This window comes from Quercus lobata, chromosome 11 (genome assembly GCF_001633185.2).
Source record: "Quercus lobata isolate SW786 chromosome 11, ValleyOak3.0 Primary Assembly, whole genome shotgun sequence".
NCBI lineage: Eukaryota > Viridiplantae > Streptophyta > Magnoliopsida > Fagales > Fagaceae > Quercus > Quercus lobata.
This window is the reverse complement of record NC_044914.1, coordinates 25392162-25405748: the sequence shown is the minus strand read 5'-3', so window position 1 is coordinate 25405748 and position 13587 is coordinate 25392162. Positions and strand designations below refer to the sequence as shown.

General features: G+C 35.5%; 1 protein-coding gene across 1 annotated transcript; it reads left to right on the top strand.

Moving 5' to 3' along the window:
• The first annotated feature begins 1859 nt into the window (after positions 1-1859).
• LOC115969080 (subtilisin-like protease SBT4.15) lies at positions 1860-7085 on the top strand. The gene is made up of 11 exons (XM_031088643.1): positions 1860-1973; positions 2079-2167; positions 3191-3288; positions 3386-3529; positions 3644-3749; positions 4035-4542; positions 4741-4841; positions 5077-5295; positions 5402-5513; positions 5613-5826; positions 6390-7085. The coding sequence occupies exons 1-11, from the start codon at positions 1884-1886 to the stop codon at positions 6920-6922; spliced, it is 2214 nt and encodes a 737-aa protein (XP_030944503.1). The 5' UTR covers positions 1860-1883; the 3' UTR covers positions 6923-7085.
• Positions 7086-13587: the final 6502 nt, after the last annotated feature.

The window sequence follows — 13587 nt, the reverse complement described above, 5'->3', positions numbered from 1 at the left end:
CAATATTTCTTTTATCAAGGAGGTTGAACCCGATAAACTTAGTTTATTTGAAATACAAGATATTTGTGGTGATTTGGGGGCAATTAGTACAAGTAGATTTCATTATCTTATTCCTAAAGGTCATTTGGAGAAAGGGTTAAGGGTTGAAAACTGAATGTTCAGTTCTGTTTTTAGCCCATGATGATTTGGCTTTGTAGGAATTAATGCACTAGGGTTCCTGAGCATATAAAAGATATATTTTATAGGCGTCATCAAAGAGATAGAGAGACACATGCATAACAAGAGTTGCTACGACCTTTGTGAGCCTAAGGTTGTGTAACAAGCTACTTTTTGCTCATCCAAGCGTGGATTGAAGAACTTTGCAAAGCTACAACAATCAAAAAGGCTTCTGTGGAGTTAGTCATGGATAGGGAGATTCATGCAATGGAGAAATCTTCTACAAGATCAAGTCCAATTGGGGATTAAAGCTAAGACAAGTATAGCTAAGTAGGTTCTACTGTATGTAGGTACTTTAGGATAGGCTTGTAGGGTAAGATTTATTGTACTTGTAACCGCTTTTTTCTTATTTGTGGATTCTTAGGAAGTGGTGACTTGAAATTCACCCAATAAAGTTTTGCCTATTTCCCTATCATGATCAAATCACCTGTGTCAAACTTATTTTCACTACATTTAATTTAGTTTGGTGATTTGGTTGTGCTTTATTATGATTTGCATGTAATTTGACTAATTAATTAACTTGGAAAATTAGATTAATTAACTGGAGTCAATCTATAACCCAACAAAGATTCCATAACTTAAAAAATAAAAAATAAAAAATAAATAAAAAAGAAGCAAAAGTGCAAGCTACACCCCTAAATTTTGGGTTCTTTGGAATTTTCACCTTTAAGTTTTATAATTTAAATTTTACCCCCTAAAGTTATTCTTTGTTCGCATCAGCAGCACATTCGTCCAAATTTTCGCTTAAGTGTCACATAATCTTGCCTAATGCATTTAATTTGTCCAAAAAAAAAAATGATGAAACGTAAAAAAGAATGGGTAATTGTCCCACATAACTTAAGAGAGTGTGTTGTGTGTAGTATAACTTGTCTCACCCTCCCTTAAAAGTTACCATGACTTTTGAATGGAGTTGTGGTGTGTTTTTGTGTTAAAACCTCTTTCCATCTCTCTTGTGTGTACGTGTATGTGTTTGTTTCTCAAAAAAAAAAAAAAAAAATTTAATTATGAAATTTTTTTTACGCTACAACAATGGTGTGGCATGATGAAATTGTTAAGGTGTAAATAAAGTTGTTAAAATTCTATTTCAGCCTCCAACGTGAGTTTAGAAGTTAGTTTTAACACTTGTTTTAGTCATATAAATAACAAACTCTTAATTTGTACATTGTTTAATTTTAAGGGATTGTACATTGTTTAATTAATTAAAAATTAAAAATAAAAAATCTCTAAAATCAAAAAATTTCAACGTAGAAATTTTTTTAGCGTCTCCTCTTAAAAAGGACGACAAGCTAAAAAAGAAACGGTGGGAAACTAATTATATTGAAGTTACACCTGAACACCTCTGCTTCCAATTCTAATTTTCCTAACGAGCAAAAGATTGAGAAAAGAAAACGTTGCTTCTCTTTTTCTAATATTGCACAATTAAACCTTGTGAGATGGAGAATCATTTGTTTAGCAAACTGCATCAAATCTTCCCATCCTTACCTTTAAATAATTAGTCTATACAAGAATCATAATTTTGGAAAAAGTCAAAGATTCCATTTTAGCTCAAAAATCTCCACCAAAATAGGAAAACACAAAAGACAAAATCTCTGACTATAAATATAAGAGCAAGATAGAAAGCAAGAGAGAAAGGAAGAGCGGTACTGCATACAAGGGAGGAATAAAAAATGGTTCAAATTTGTATGATCACCCTCTTCCTTCTAGTTACGCAGCTTCATTGGTCATTCACTCATGGTTCTAGTGACACAGTTAGAAAGGTGAGAATATATTTTTTTTTATTTTTTTGAACAGTAATAATGTATATTATTTAATGTTATAATTTCCTTCATATAATCAGAAATTTGTTTTTCATTACCACATAGGCGTACATCGTGTACATGGGAGAGGCACCGCAGTCAAAAGCCTCTGCCACTGATCTTCATCACAACTTGCTTTCTTCAGTTGTTAAAGAGTAAGTGGGATGACAAAATATCTAAACATTGCATGCTTACATCTACTCATGTTTAATTCAAACAAAAATAGTTTTCCATTAGTTTCTTACATGGAATAGAATTTTTTTTTCCTTTTTTTTTTTTTTTTTGGGTGTGTGTGTTTTGTAATTTATACCTAGAATAGTTCATGTAGAAATAGGTAAATGAGATATAAAGAAAAGAGAAGGAAGAAGAGAAAAAACATTAGAGTTTACACGATTCGGCCAAATGGCCAACATCTACGAGACAAGCTCAAAAGACTATATTTTCTCATACACCTTTCATGATAGTAAATTACAATAGAATCCATATTTATAATAGAATTACATACAAAAGTAAAAAATAATCTTAATTTGAATTACATATTAAATAGTAGTTGTCTTAATCCCATGATTTTCTCTAGCAATCAATCTCTTAATTTGTTCACTAATCCCAAAATTTTCTCTAGCAATTAAAGTTGACTTGTTCTTCACTTTCATGGAAAGTAAATTATACATTCCAACTGTTCAACTTCATATATAACAAATCCGGTAGGTATAATTTATACAAGGGTCAAAGATTTGGTGGTGGGGGGGGGTTCCATAATGGCTATAGGACTTAGGACTTAGGAGCTTATCAATATGTAAAGCATCAGGCTTTTCTATGATATAAAATTAGTTTTTAGGGTGTAATCCATAAATGATATGACATCACATCTAGCATGCAACAAATTGCAACACTTTTTCCCTCTCTTATGTGTGTATTTGTTTCTCAAAAATATAAATAAATAATTGTTCCACATTGCTTAAGAGAGAGTGTTGTGTGTTGTATAACTTGCCCCACCCTCTCTTAAAAGTTACCATGGCTTTTGAGTAGAGTTGTGGTGTGCCTTTGTGTTAGAACATCTTTCCCTCTCCCTTGTGTGTGTGTGTTTGTACTTTGTTTCTCATAAAAAAAAATAAATAAATAAATAAGTTGTAACATTTGGGTGGACAATTAAACGATTGAGTATTGTCATTTTTTAGTGATCATATTGCCCAACAGTCCAGAATATATAGCTACACAAAGAGTTTTAATGCATTTGCAGCAAACCTATTGCCACAAGAAGTTCAAAGACTACAAGGTGCACATTAAAAACTTCATGTAACACATCATTTCCTTTTCTTTTTCTTGGGTTGTTTGTCTTATGTAATTTATATACATATATGCATCCATTACAGAGAACGAAAATGTGGTGTCGGTGTTTCCAAGCAAAATGCAAAAACTTCATACCACAAGATCATGGGATTTCTTAGGAATGCCTCAATCAATGAAGAGAAATCATCAAATTGAAAGTAACATTATTGTTGGTGTATTAGATACAGGTACTAAGTTAAGATTACTTCTCATAGAGATTTGATTTTTCCATGTAACCTGTCATCGTGGAGGAATTTTAATCACTTTTCTAATCTTTCCATTCACCTCCCCCTATTTTTTAGGAATTTATATCAATGCTCCAAGTTTTGATGACAAAGGATTTGGACCTCCTCCATCAAAATGGAAGGGTACATGCCAAGTCAGAGGCAACTTCACTGGCTGTAACAAGTAAACAATCTCAATCTCTCTCCTAGATTGTGACCTGCCACAAAACAATGTGTCTAATAACACAATATTTGATTAATTATTTTTTTTATTTTTTTATTTTTACAATAGTTAATATGGCGATGCACAATAAAAACAATGTTGAATGAATCTAAATTAAAGTAATTTTATTCCTATCACAAAATATCATATCAACCATTCTGAAAAAAATGTTGTCTTTCTAAATATTACTTTCGTACATGCATGGATGTCTCATTTAATTTCCAAGCCATTTACCATTTTATGCAGCAAGGTAATAGGTGCAAGGTTCTACAACCACGGTTCCACCACTCCCCACCCAAATCCATCCCCAATAGATGAGGAAGGCCACGGCAGTCACACTTCGTCCACCATAGCAGGTGCCTCGATAGCAGGGGCAAGCTTATACGGTTTAGCCAAAGGCACAGCTCGAGGTGGGGTTCCATCAGCACGCATTGCAATGTACAAGGTGTGTTGGGCCGATGGTTGCAGTGATATAGACCTTCTAGCTGGACTGGATGATGCCATTGATGATGGAGTTGACTTGATATCAATATCCATCGGAGGGGATTCGACAAGCTATTTTAACAGTCCCATTGCGATCGGTGCCTTTCATGCAATGAAGAGGGGGATTTTGACAACATGTTCAGCTGGGAATAACGGCCCATATTTGTATTCTGTGCAAAACACAGCTCCTTGGATATTGACTGTTGGCGCTTCTGGCATGGATAGGCAGTTTAGGACTCTGGTTAAAGTTGGAAATGGCATAAAAACTGCTGTAAGCTCCTCTCTTTTTTTTCTTTTCTTTTTTTGGTTGAGAAGATTGGTGTAAGTTACTTCTTTCTAATATTTGATGAGTCTTTGATTTCTATAATATTTAATAATGAGTCTAATATTTCTTCATTGATTTGTGTGTGGGTTTTCTAAATATATATATGATTTTAACATATACATTTATTGGCGCATTGTATAACAGGGATTTTCCATCAACACGTTTTCACCAAATAAACGGATGTACCCTCTAACCACTGCGGTAAAAGCAGCCAATAGAAGTTTAGAACAAGATCACTCTCCCTGGTAATTATAAGGAATTTTAACTGATGCTTACCCTTGACATGATAGTCCCTTTACGAATATAAGTTCTTGTGGTATAAAGGGAAGAAGGGCAAGGATTAGAGTTCAAATCTCTAGGAATGAGTTTCACACATATACACTTAGATTATGTTAGAGTATGATTATTATTTCAAATTTAATTGAAGATCACCCTTGTCTGCTAATATTAGTAGCACTAACCAATTAAAGAATTGGGCAGGTTGTGTGATGATGGGAGTCTGGACGCGAATAAGGTCAAGGGAAAGATTGTTCTATGCAAAGAAGGACTAATTCAAGATTACGTTAAGCAAATAGGTGGGTTGGGGGCTCTTGTATCTCTCCAACAGCAAACAGATACAGGGTTTACATTTACCATCCCTGCTGCCTTCATTGATGCTAATGTTGGTGACAAAATTGAAATTTATGTCAACTCAACCAGGTAAGTATAGGGAACCATTTTTTTTTTTTTATTGTACCTATATTTATTTTCTAATTGATATTTTAACTTTCTTTACGATTTTTTTTTTCATTGGTAAAACTTTTAGAGCCCCTCAGGCTGTCATATACAAGTCTATAGCAATCCACAATGCCGCTACACCCTTTGTGGCTTCCTTTTCATCTCGAGGTCCGAACACAATCTCTTCCACCATAATTAAGGTAACCCTTGCAATGATTACCATTATAGGCATAAATTTGCGTATTTTTTTTTTAGCATATATACTAGAATGAGGGTTTTAAATTATGTATGATTTGCAGCCGGATATTGTGGCACCTGGAATAGATATTCTCGCTGCTTACTCTAAACTTTCATCAGTGACTGGGGATCTTGAAGACAACCGATTTGAGGTGTATAATATAATTTCTGGAACATCAATGGCTTGCCCTCATGTGGCAGCTGCCGCTGCCTATGTCAAATCATTCCACCCTAATTGGTCTCCTGCTGCAATCAAATCGGCCTTAATGACAACTGGTTAGTCCCCTTAAATTCTCCCATTTAATGTGTTAAAGATTAGTGCCACTTTACAAGAACCACCACTTGAATGGTGTCAATTAGAGGTTATTAGTGTTTAATTGAAATTCTCTAATGCAATCACATTGCTTATTGTTTACCAGCAATGTTGTTAATACTTAACATGCCAGTTGGTTTAGAGTAAATATTACACATGTTAATATATATTTGCTGTGATAGCTTAATTCAAATCTTAATTTTGATATGGATTTTCTCCGTGATTAATGGAGATGCTGCAAATTTTATTGCACTACCCTTACAAACTAGTGTGACACTATTCACAAAAAAAATAATTTAAATATTTATTTATTAGTTATTGAAGTTGCACCAATCAAATTTATAGTCACCTTAGTGTGTTAAGCTCAAGTAGTAAAATTTGTAATAATCTTAACGTACATATGTATTCCTTCTATGTAAACACATAGATCAAGATATCATCCCATACTTCCCTAAAATAAGTTTTATATGAAAATTAGCTAGGCTTTCTGAGTGTTTTATAATTTTGCTTCTTAATTGATGATCAGCATCTGAATTGAAAATCAAAGATGTCCAAGCTGAGTTAGCTTACGGGGCCGGTCAAATTGACCCAGTTAGAGCACTGCATCCCGGTTTGATCTATGACGTGTCAAAGTCGGACTACATCCGCTTCCTATGTAATGAGGGTTACTCCGGGACAGCACTAAAAGTGTTCACTGAAGAGAAAACAAATTGCTCAAGTATCCCTGACATTGGAGGACATGATGCCCTAAATTACCCATCCATGTATTTGCAACTTAATAGCGCTAACTCTAGTATATCAGCCATCTTTCATAGGACAGTTACAAATGTTGGCTTGGAAAAAGGTATATACAAGGCAATTGTCAAGGCACCAGCAACTCTCAAGGTCACTGTTGTTCCGAAAGAACTAGCTTTTAGTCACTTGTACGAGAAAAAATCTTTCATGGTTGTGATAAAGGGGCCCCCATTGAACAATATTTCCAGTTTATCAGCATCACTGGAATGGAATGACGGTAAACACAGAGTTAAGAGCCCTATCCACATTTTTTTGGACATATAGGTCAAATTGTTTTTAGGCCTATATAATGTCTAATAGTGTAGAGCTTGGCAAGCTTTTTGTGTAAATCGTATATGGGTGCAAGCTTGGAACAAGTGGGGAACGCTTGTTATTAACTCAATTTTTTATGTGAAGTTTAGCTGATTTCAAATTTGCACTCCACAATTTAGAGTTATTGATACTCTAAAATCTAAATGCGTATTTTGCCACTATTTAATGTTTTTTTTTTCTAAGTAATAGAAAGAAACAAAGTATTTATAAGGGGAAATTGCACTTTACCCACCTGTTGTTTAGCCCGTTTTAATAGTGCCCACCCGTGGTTTAAAAGTTATCACTTAACCCATCTAAGGTGACCTCCGTTAGACCCCCGATACCCACCTCTCCCTTTTCACCATTAAAAATAGGGGTAAATGTGTCTTTTTCATTATATTTTATGTCTCTCTCCTCTTTTCTCTCCTTCTTCTTCTTCACATAAAACATAAAAGAAAACCATTGCCCCTACAGTCACAAACAAAGCAACAAATCCATGTGAACATACACCCACAGATTCGCTAGCCTTCCACTGCTAACCCACTTTCTTTTGCTGGGTTCTCTAAAAAAAATCTGCAAAAAAAAAAAAACCTAGCAATCTGTTCAAATTTTTTCGGTTTAATGGATTTGTGGGTTAATGGGTTAATACTGCTACAGCCATAGATCCAGCAGCGAACCCAACTCTGTTCAAAATGACGCCACCCTGAGCCGGTTCAGGTGTTTCAGCAGGTGGAGTACTACTGTGTTGGCGATGGCACTAAAGAAACAAATAGAGAATGAAGAAACAAACAAATTTTTCCTTTTGTTCAGTTTCTCAGCAAACAAACAAAGAATGAAGAAACAGAATTTCAATAATCTGTTCGAAATCAACTGAAGCAAGTAAACTAATCACATTTAAATTTCACTGACACAATAACCTTTTATTCCTTTTCCTTCATTTTCTCAGGAAACAAACAGAGAATAAGGAAATAAAATTTCCAATATCTCCCCAGAAACTTTGAAGCAAGCGACCGAAACTAGCAAACTAATCAAACTCAATTCTCATTGACACACACTAACTTTCTATTTTCCTTTCCTTCAGTTTCTTAGCAACAAATCAGAGAATAAAGACACCGAATTTCTGCAATCTCTCTAAAAGCTTCGGTTATTATTTTTTTCTTTTCCTTTTGTTCAGTAAATTGTTTCCAATTCCATTAACACAAAAGAAAATTATATTTTCCTTTTGGTTTTCTTGAAAACCAAACAGAGGATTAAAAAACGAGACATAATTTCTAGGGTTTTAGGAAGTTTCTTTTCTTTTTTTGTGGGGGGGGGGGGTGGTTTATTCAGCGCTACCTATAAAGTGACTCTAGTGAAGTTACGAGAGTAGATGAAATCAGTAGTAGGGGCAATTTCATAATTAGATTCCAAGTCCATGACCGAAGATCAAGTTGATATAGAGGAAATGGGTTTGGGGTTCTAAGGTAGAGAGAGAGAGAGAGCTCATTCCTTTTTCTAGGATTCTATTTGGGTTCTAATTTTGGCTTATATATTAAAGAGGATTTTTTAACAAAAAGGCAGAGGTGGGTAACGGTGGTCTAACGGAGGCCATCTCAGGTGGGTTAAGTGACAACTTTTAAACCACGGGTGGGCACTGTTAAAACGGGTCAAACCACAGGTGGATAAAGTGAAATTTCCCCTATTTATAATTTACCATTTTGTTGTAATATAATTCAGCAAAAATGGGATAGGAGATTTGGAATCTATAAAAACTACTTGAAAAAACACATTAATAAAATGGCCTGACATATGTCATTTATGATAACTCTAACCTTATTTGAAATTTTGTGAAGAAAGAGTGCTCTAGTGATATATAGCTCATTAGATAGCTAGATTGAGCACTAAAGAACAAGAGATTTAATTAAAAATTATTTCTTACAAACAACTCCACGGCTAATCATCCCGCTAGAGCAATTTAGATTGCCATACTTCAAATTCTCCAAAGAATTTTCTTCCGTGAACTGACCAATAAATCCTTGGCAAAGAGGCTTGAGGATGAGAATTCTTTGTCGCCACCCAAAACAGGCATGACCCCACCCCCTCCCCCCAATCTTCACCTTACACACATAGTGATGCAGTAATGAATACATCAGTAGCAGCTAAGTGTCCAGCAGCATCAATATAAAGCTCCAATATGTAATCAAATTGGTTTAATGATGTAATTAAATTAATATCAGTTTGTGCAAGAATTAAGAATAAGTTACAGCCACGTGGTAGTTTGTTCTTGTTAAAATATGAAAGTTCAATAAGTGTATAAAACACCTTGAACATTTAGACCCCCAATTTACAAATTACCAATTCAAGCTTAATATCAAACAATTAATGTGCGGAACAAGAACATAAGCTTAATACAGAATTAATAAACAATCTAAACCAAATAAAATCACACCCACAGCAGAAATTAAATGGCAAAGATTAAGGGAAGAGAGATGCAAACACAAGGACAACACACGATGTGTTATCGAAGAGGAAATCGAAACCCTCGGCGTAAAACCTCTCCGCCGCTCTCCAAGCGGTAAATAATCCACTAAAGAATGTAGTTGGGATACATGAACAGCAGAAGACCCTCCAAGCCTAATCTACCCAGTGTACCTAAGCCCACCAAGCTCCTACTCCAACAAGATTACGCCGAACCTATTTCTTCTTTAGCTTACCGAATTCCGCTACTGACCATAGCATCAACCAATATGAAATTGGTCCCTTCTTAACTGCTTCCCAAAGTACCAAATGGCCTTCTCACAGATATGGGAATGGTGAGAAAAGGTTTTGGTAATGTACCTCTCAAGAATGTAACAATGGAGAGGAAGAGAGTAGAGGAATTTGAAAAGTCTCTAAGAGGAGATTGGGGATGAGTCAATCTTGTTTTTCTCTAGGGTTTCTCTCTCAAAATTCTCTCTAGAAGCTCTCTACATTTCGTGCGTATAAGGGTCTATATATAGTGGGGTGAGAAAGGAATGCAAAAAGTCAGTTTTTCCCAAACAGGGTGGTCTGGCAACTTGGCCTCGCGATTGGACTGAGTCTCGAGTTCAAGTCGCGAGCTAACGGCCTGACCAACCTGGGACTTTTGTCCTGTAGTGCAATAGCTAGCATGACGCTTCAACTTCTGGCATGCTTGGCACGTGTGCAACTTCTGGCGGCTTGCAAGCCGCAAGCCACCCGCGAGATCCAATCGCGAGTCCCTGTTTCTTTGCACAATCTTGAGCATTTCTTCACACTCTCTCACACACTACCCTTACATGATTCCCACCTAAATATAGGGTTACTAATTGCTAAAATATAAGCAAATTTGGCACGAAATAAAAGCCAACAAGATGGTTGATAAAATTTCAACCTTACAAAATATTTTTATAAAAATAGTAATATTTTATATTTATTACCTTTCATTCAACTATCTGTTATGAGTTTCCTACCTAGTAAATGTTAGTGGCTAACATTTTTCCCTTTACTCAGGTTACGTTTGGATAACTTACTTTTTGCCAACTTATTTTTGCTGCTATTCATGGGCCTCACTGCACTTTTTAGTACTATTTATGAGTCACATTGTACTATTTCAAATAACTTTTACCTTTATCTACAGTATTTTTAGCAAAAAGTTTTCAATATCAACAAAATAAGCAAATCTCAAATAGACACTCAATCTTAATACATTGTTTTTCATTCTGACCTTAATTGGCTGAAGTTATTGTCATTAGTGCTCAAACGGTTTTTAACTTTATGGCTATCCAAACCTTTAGTATTTGTCAAATGTTTTGAACACCAAAAAAATAAATAAATAAATAAAATAAAATGTCAAGAAGATTAATTGTATTTAAACATGGGATTAAATGACAAGGTTTCACCTTAGACAGATATATATTCCCTTGGTTATTTCCGGTTTAGCTATTTCATTTTTGTATCGGCCAACTTTATTTGAGAGCTTTCCAAATATATATTTACACACACATATATACATACACACACACACACACACACACACACATATATATATATATATAATGATCTAACAATATCTGTTGGGATCTAACAATATATTTCCTTTTTATGGTTTCTGTGTTAATTGTTGTCAAAATGACTAAACATTCTAAATCAATTATTATTATTATAAATAAAAATATTTCTCATATAAAGAAGAATGGCATATTTTAAATCAATTATTATTGTAAGAACGCATTTTGGATCCTTGGCCCAAGGTATGACTGGATCCAAGCCCAATAAGCCCAATACAATGAATTTGTAGAAAGTGGGTTGGAAAACTAGGCTCTAATGAATGACTTAACAGTTAGAATGGATTTTAAAAGATAATCAAACAGAAATGGACTAGATTTCTCTAAGTAAATTTGTCTTCAGCACAATCTAAGAAGGTATATTCTAGTATATATTGATTGAAAATTGTTACGATATGGTTCAAGCTGCTGCAATGCTTTCTTTTACAAATTTCTGATCCCCTTCTCTTAGGGTCTCCATTCCATTTTATACTATCTTCCCCTAGCATCCCTACCCTTCACGTGCAGATTAGATCTTTGGGATTGGTTCTTGTTCCATTAGCACCTCCCTAAAGCCTTTGGTAGGGGTGTGCAGAAAACCCACCAACCCGCCAAACCCGACCCGACCCACCGGGTTGGGTCGGTTTTTAAGGCTTGGTGGGTTGGGTTGGGTTACCAAAAAAATTATTATCGCGGGTCGGGTTGGGTTTGGGTCATAAAATTACAAACCCGCCAAACCCGACCCGGATATTTAATATATATTTAAAATATATTTTATATTTAATAATTTTTTTTTAAAAATCAATTGTAGGGCACTTATTTATATATATATATATATATATATTTAAATATATATTATATATTTAATAATTTGCATTTCCTCAATTCCTTCTACTAATACTAATTTAATATATATATAAATATATTATATAATTATTAAATTTTTTTAAATAACCAATTCTTCCTATCCTATATAAAAGCCAATTAGTTCACACAAATTCTAATAAATTACTATTTTTGTTTAGTCATTAGTGTTGAGCCTTCAAGGAGTTACATTGATACTAATCTTTAGGTTTTTTTAATATATTAATATTTATATTTTTTTTCTACTCAATTTAATAATAAATAAAAAATTGTCAAACCCATGGGTTCAACCCGACCCAACCCGACCCACGTGGGTTGGGTTGGGTTGAATTTATATGATGGGTTGGGTTGGGTTGAATTTTTTTTGACCCACCATGGTGGGTTGGGTCAAAAAATTCCCTCAACCCGACCCAACCCGACCCATGCACACCCCTAGTCTTTGGGTAGTAGCTGGAAGGCTGAGAATTACTGTTCAGGAATCACTTCATCATTAATGCGGCTAGAGAGTTAGCTGTGGTATATTTAATGTTGTGGTAGCAACTTTTCCCAAGATATTTATAGCTTTCCTCTGTCATGTCCCTTCTTGATGTTTATCCTTATCCATGGAATGGTCTGGAATGTTACTCTTGACAGTAGTACACTTCCTCTTACCTCAGCTTTACTCTGTCGAGATGACACTCCTCCTCGGACCTTTGCCAGGCAATCCTGATCGGATTTTACCCCTTTACCTACTACCATTGACCCTCATGCAAGCAATTATTCGGCCTTGGACTAGTTACGTCCTCGGATTGGGCCCTTGGCCTAATACATGAGTAGAGATGTACTCCTGGGCTTTTCTCCCCCACAATAGCCTCTCAAAATTCTTCTTTCTAGCTCCTCGGGAAGAAACGAGGATTTTGATGCCACAAAAATCACTCTGTGCTCATCATGCGTTATATCCGATCCAACAGTTGCCTTTTTAATTGCCTAAGGTTTGCTCCTGACACTTCGGTATCCGAGACACGCCTACATTAAATTTTGATGGTTCTCTGTTCCCCATGTTCTTTAGTGTGATGCGGATCCAATGATTGAGAGTCTTGCTAGAAACCAGGTGGGATCTTTCCCGCTCGCAACCATTCCCATTGATATAAACACGGTTCAAATCAGTCATTCTGCTCACTTTAGTGCTTTAGACATTGAACCTGCAATTTCACTCACTTTACTCGTGCCCTCACAAATCTCAAGAGCCTTGTTTGAGAAGTCCTTTCCTTTTCTAAGTAAGTCTTCAGAAACCCTCCCATTTTATTTTTCATCTACTTTTTCTTTTTACCGCGTCTATTTCTCCTCAGCTCTATTAGCTTTCTTCTCCTTTTCTTTAGTATTAATAGCCCTTCTTTAGAAATGGGTAGATTTGCTTACCTAGTAGATTTCGAGGAGGGGATAACGAACTGTAGAATCCAATATAGGATCCCACCAAACGCTTACATTAGGTATTGCAAGGAAGGGGAATGGTTTGAGAAAAAGCAGGAGAGTGAAGTAGTGATCCCTAGGATTGCCTTCATAGAGGGAGGGATGAAAATCCCTATGGGTACTATCACCAGAGACTATCTTTGGGCTCATAAGCTAGCTCCTACCCAATGTGCCCCAAACATGTTTAGGATTTGGGGGAGTATAAATGCCCTTAACGAGAAAATGGGCCTAGGGCTTACCCACCACAACGTTAACGGGGTTTACAATCTCCACCACCTAAAGGGGCAAGGGTATTACCTAAAG

What these genes read in the sequence shown, in the direction of transcription:
- LOC115969080 (XM_031088643.1), top strand. Translation starts at nt 1,884, where the DNA reads ATGGTTCAAATTTGTATGATCACCCTCTTCCTTCTAGTTACGCAGCTT. An exon ending in CTTTCTTCAGTTGTTAAAGA is followed by an intron (nt 2,168 to 3,190) that starts GTAAGTGGGATG and finishes GTCATTTTTTAG; the next exon opens with TGATCATATTGCCCAACAGT. An exon ending in AACTTCACTGGCTGTAACAA is followed by an intron (nt 3,750 to 4,034) that starts GTAAACAATCTC and finishes CATTTTATGCAG; the next exon opens with CAAGGTAATAGGTGCAAGGT.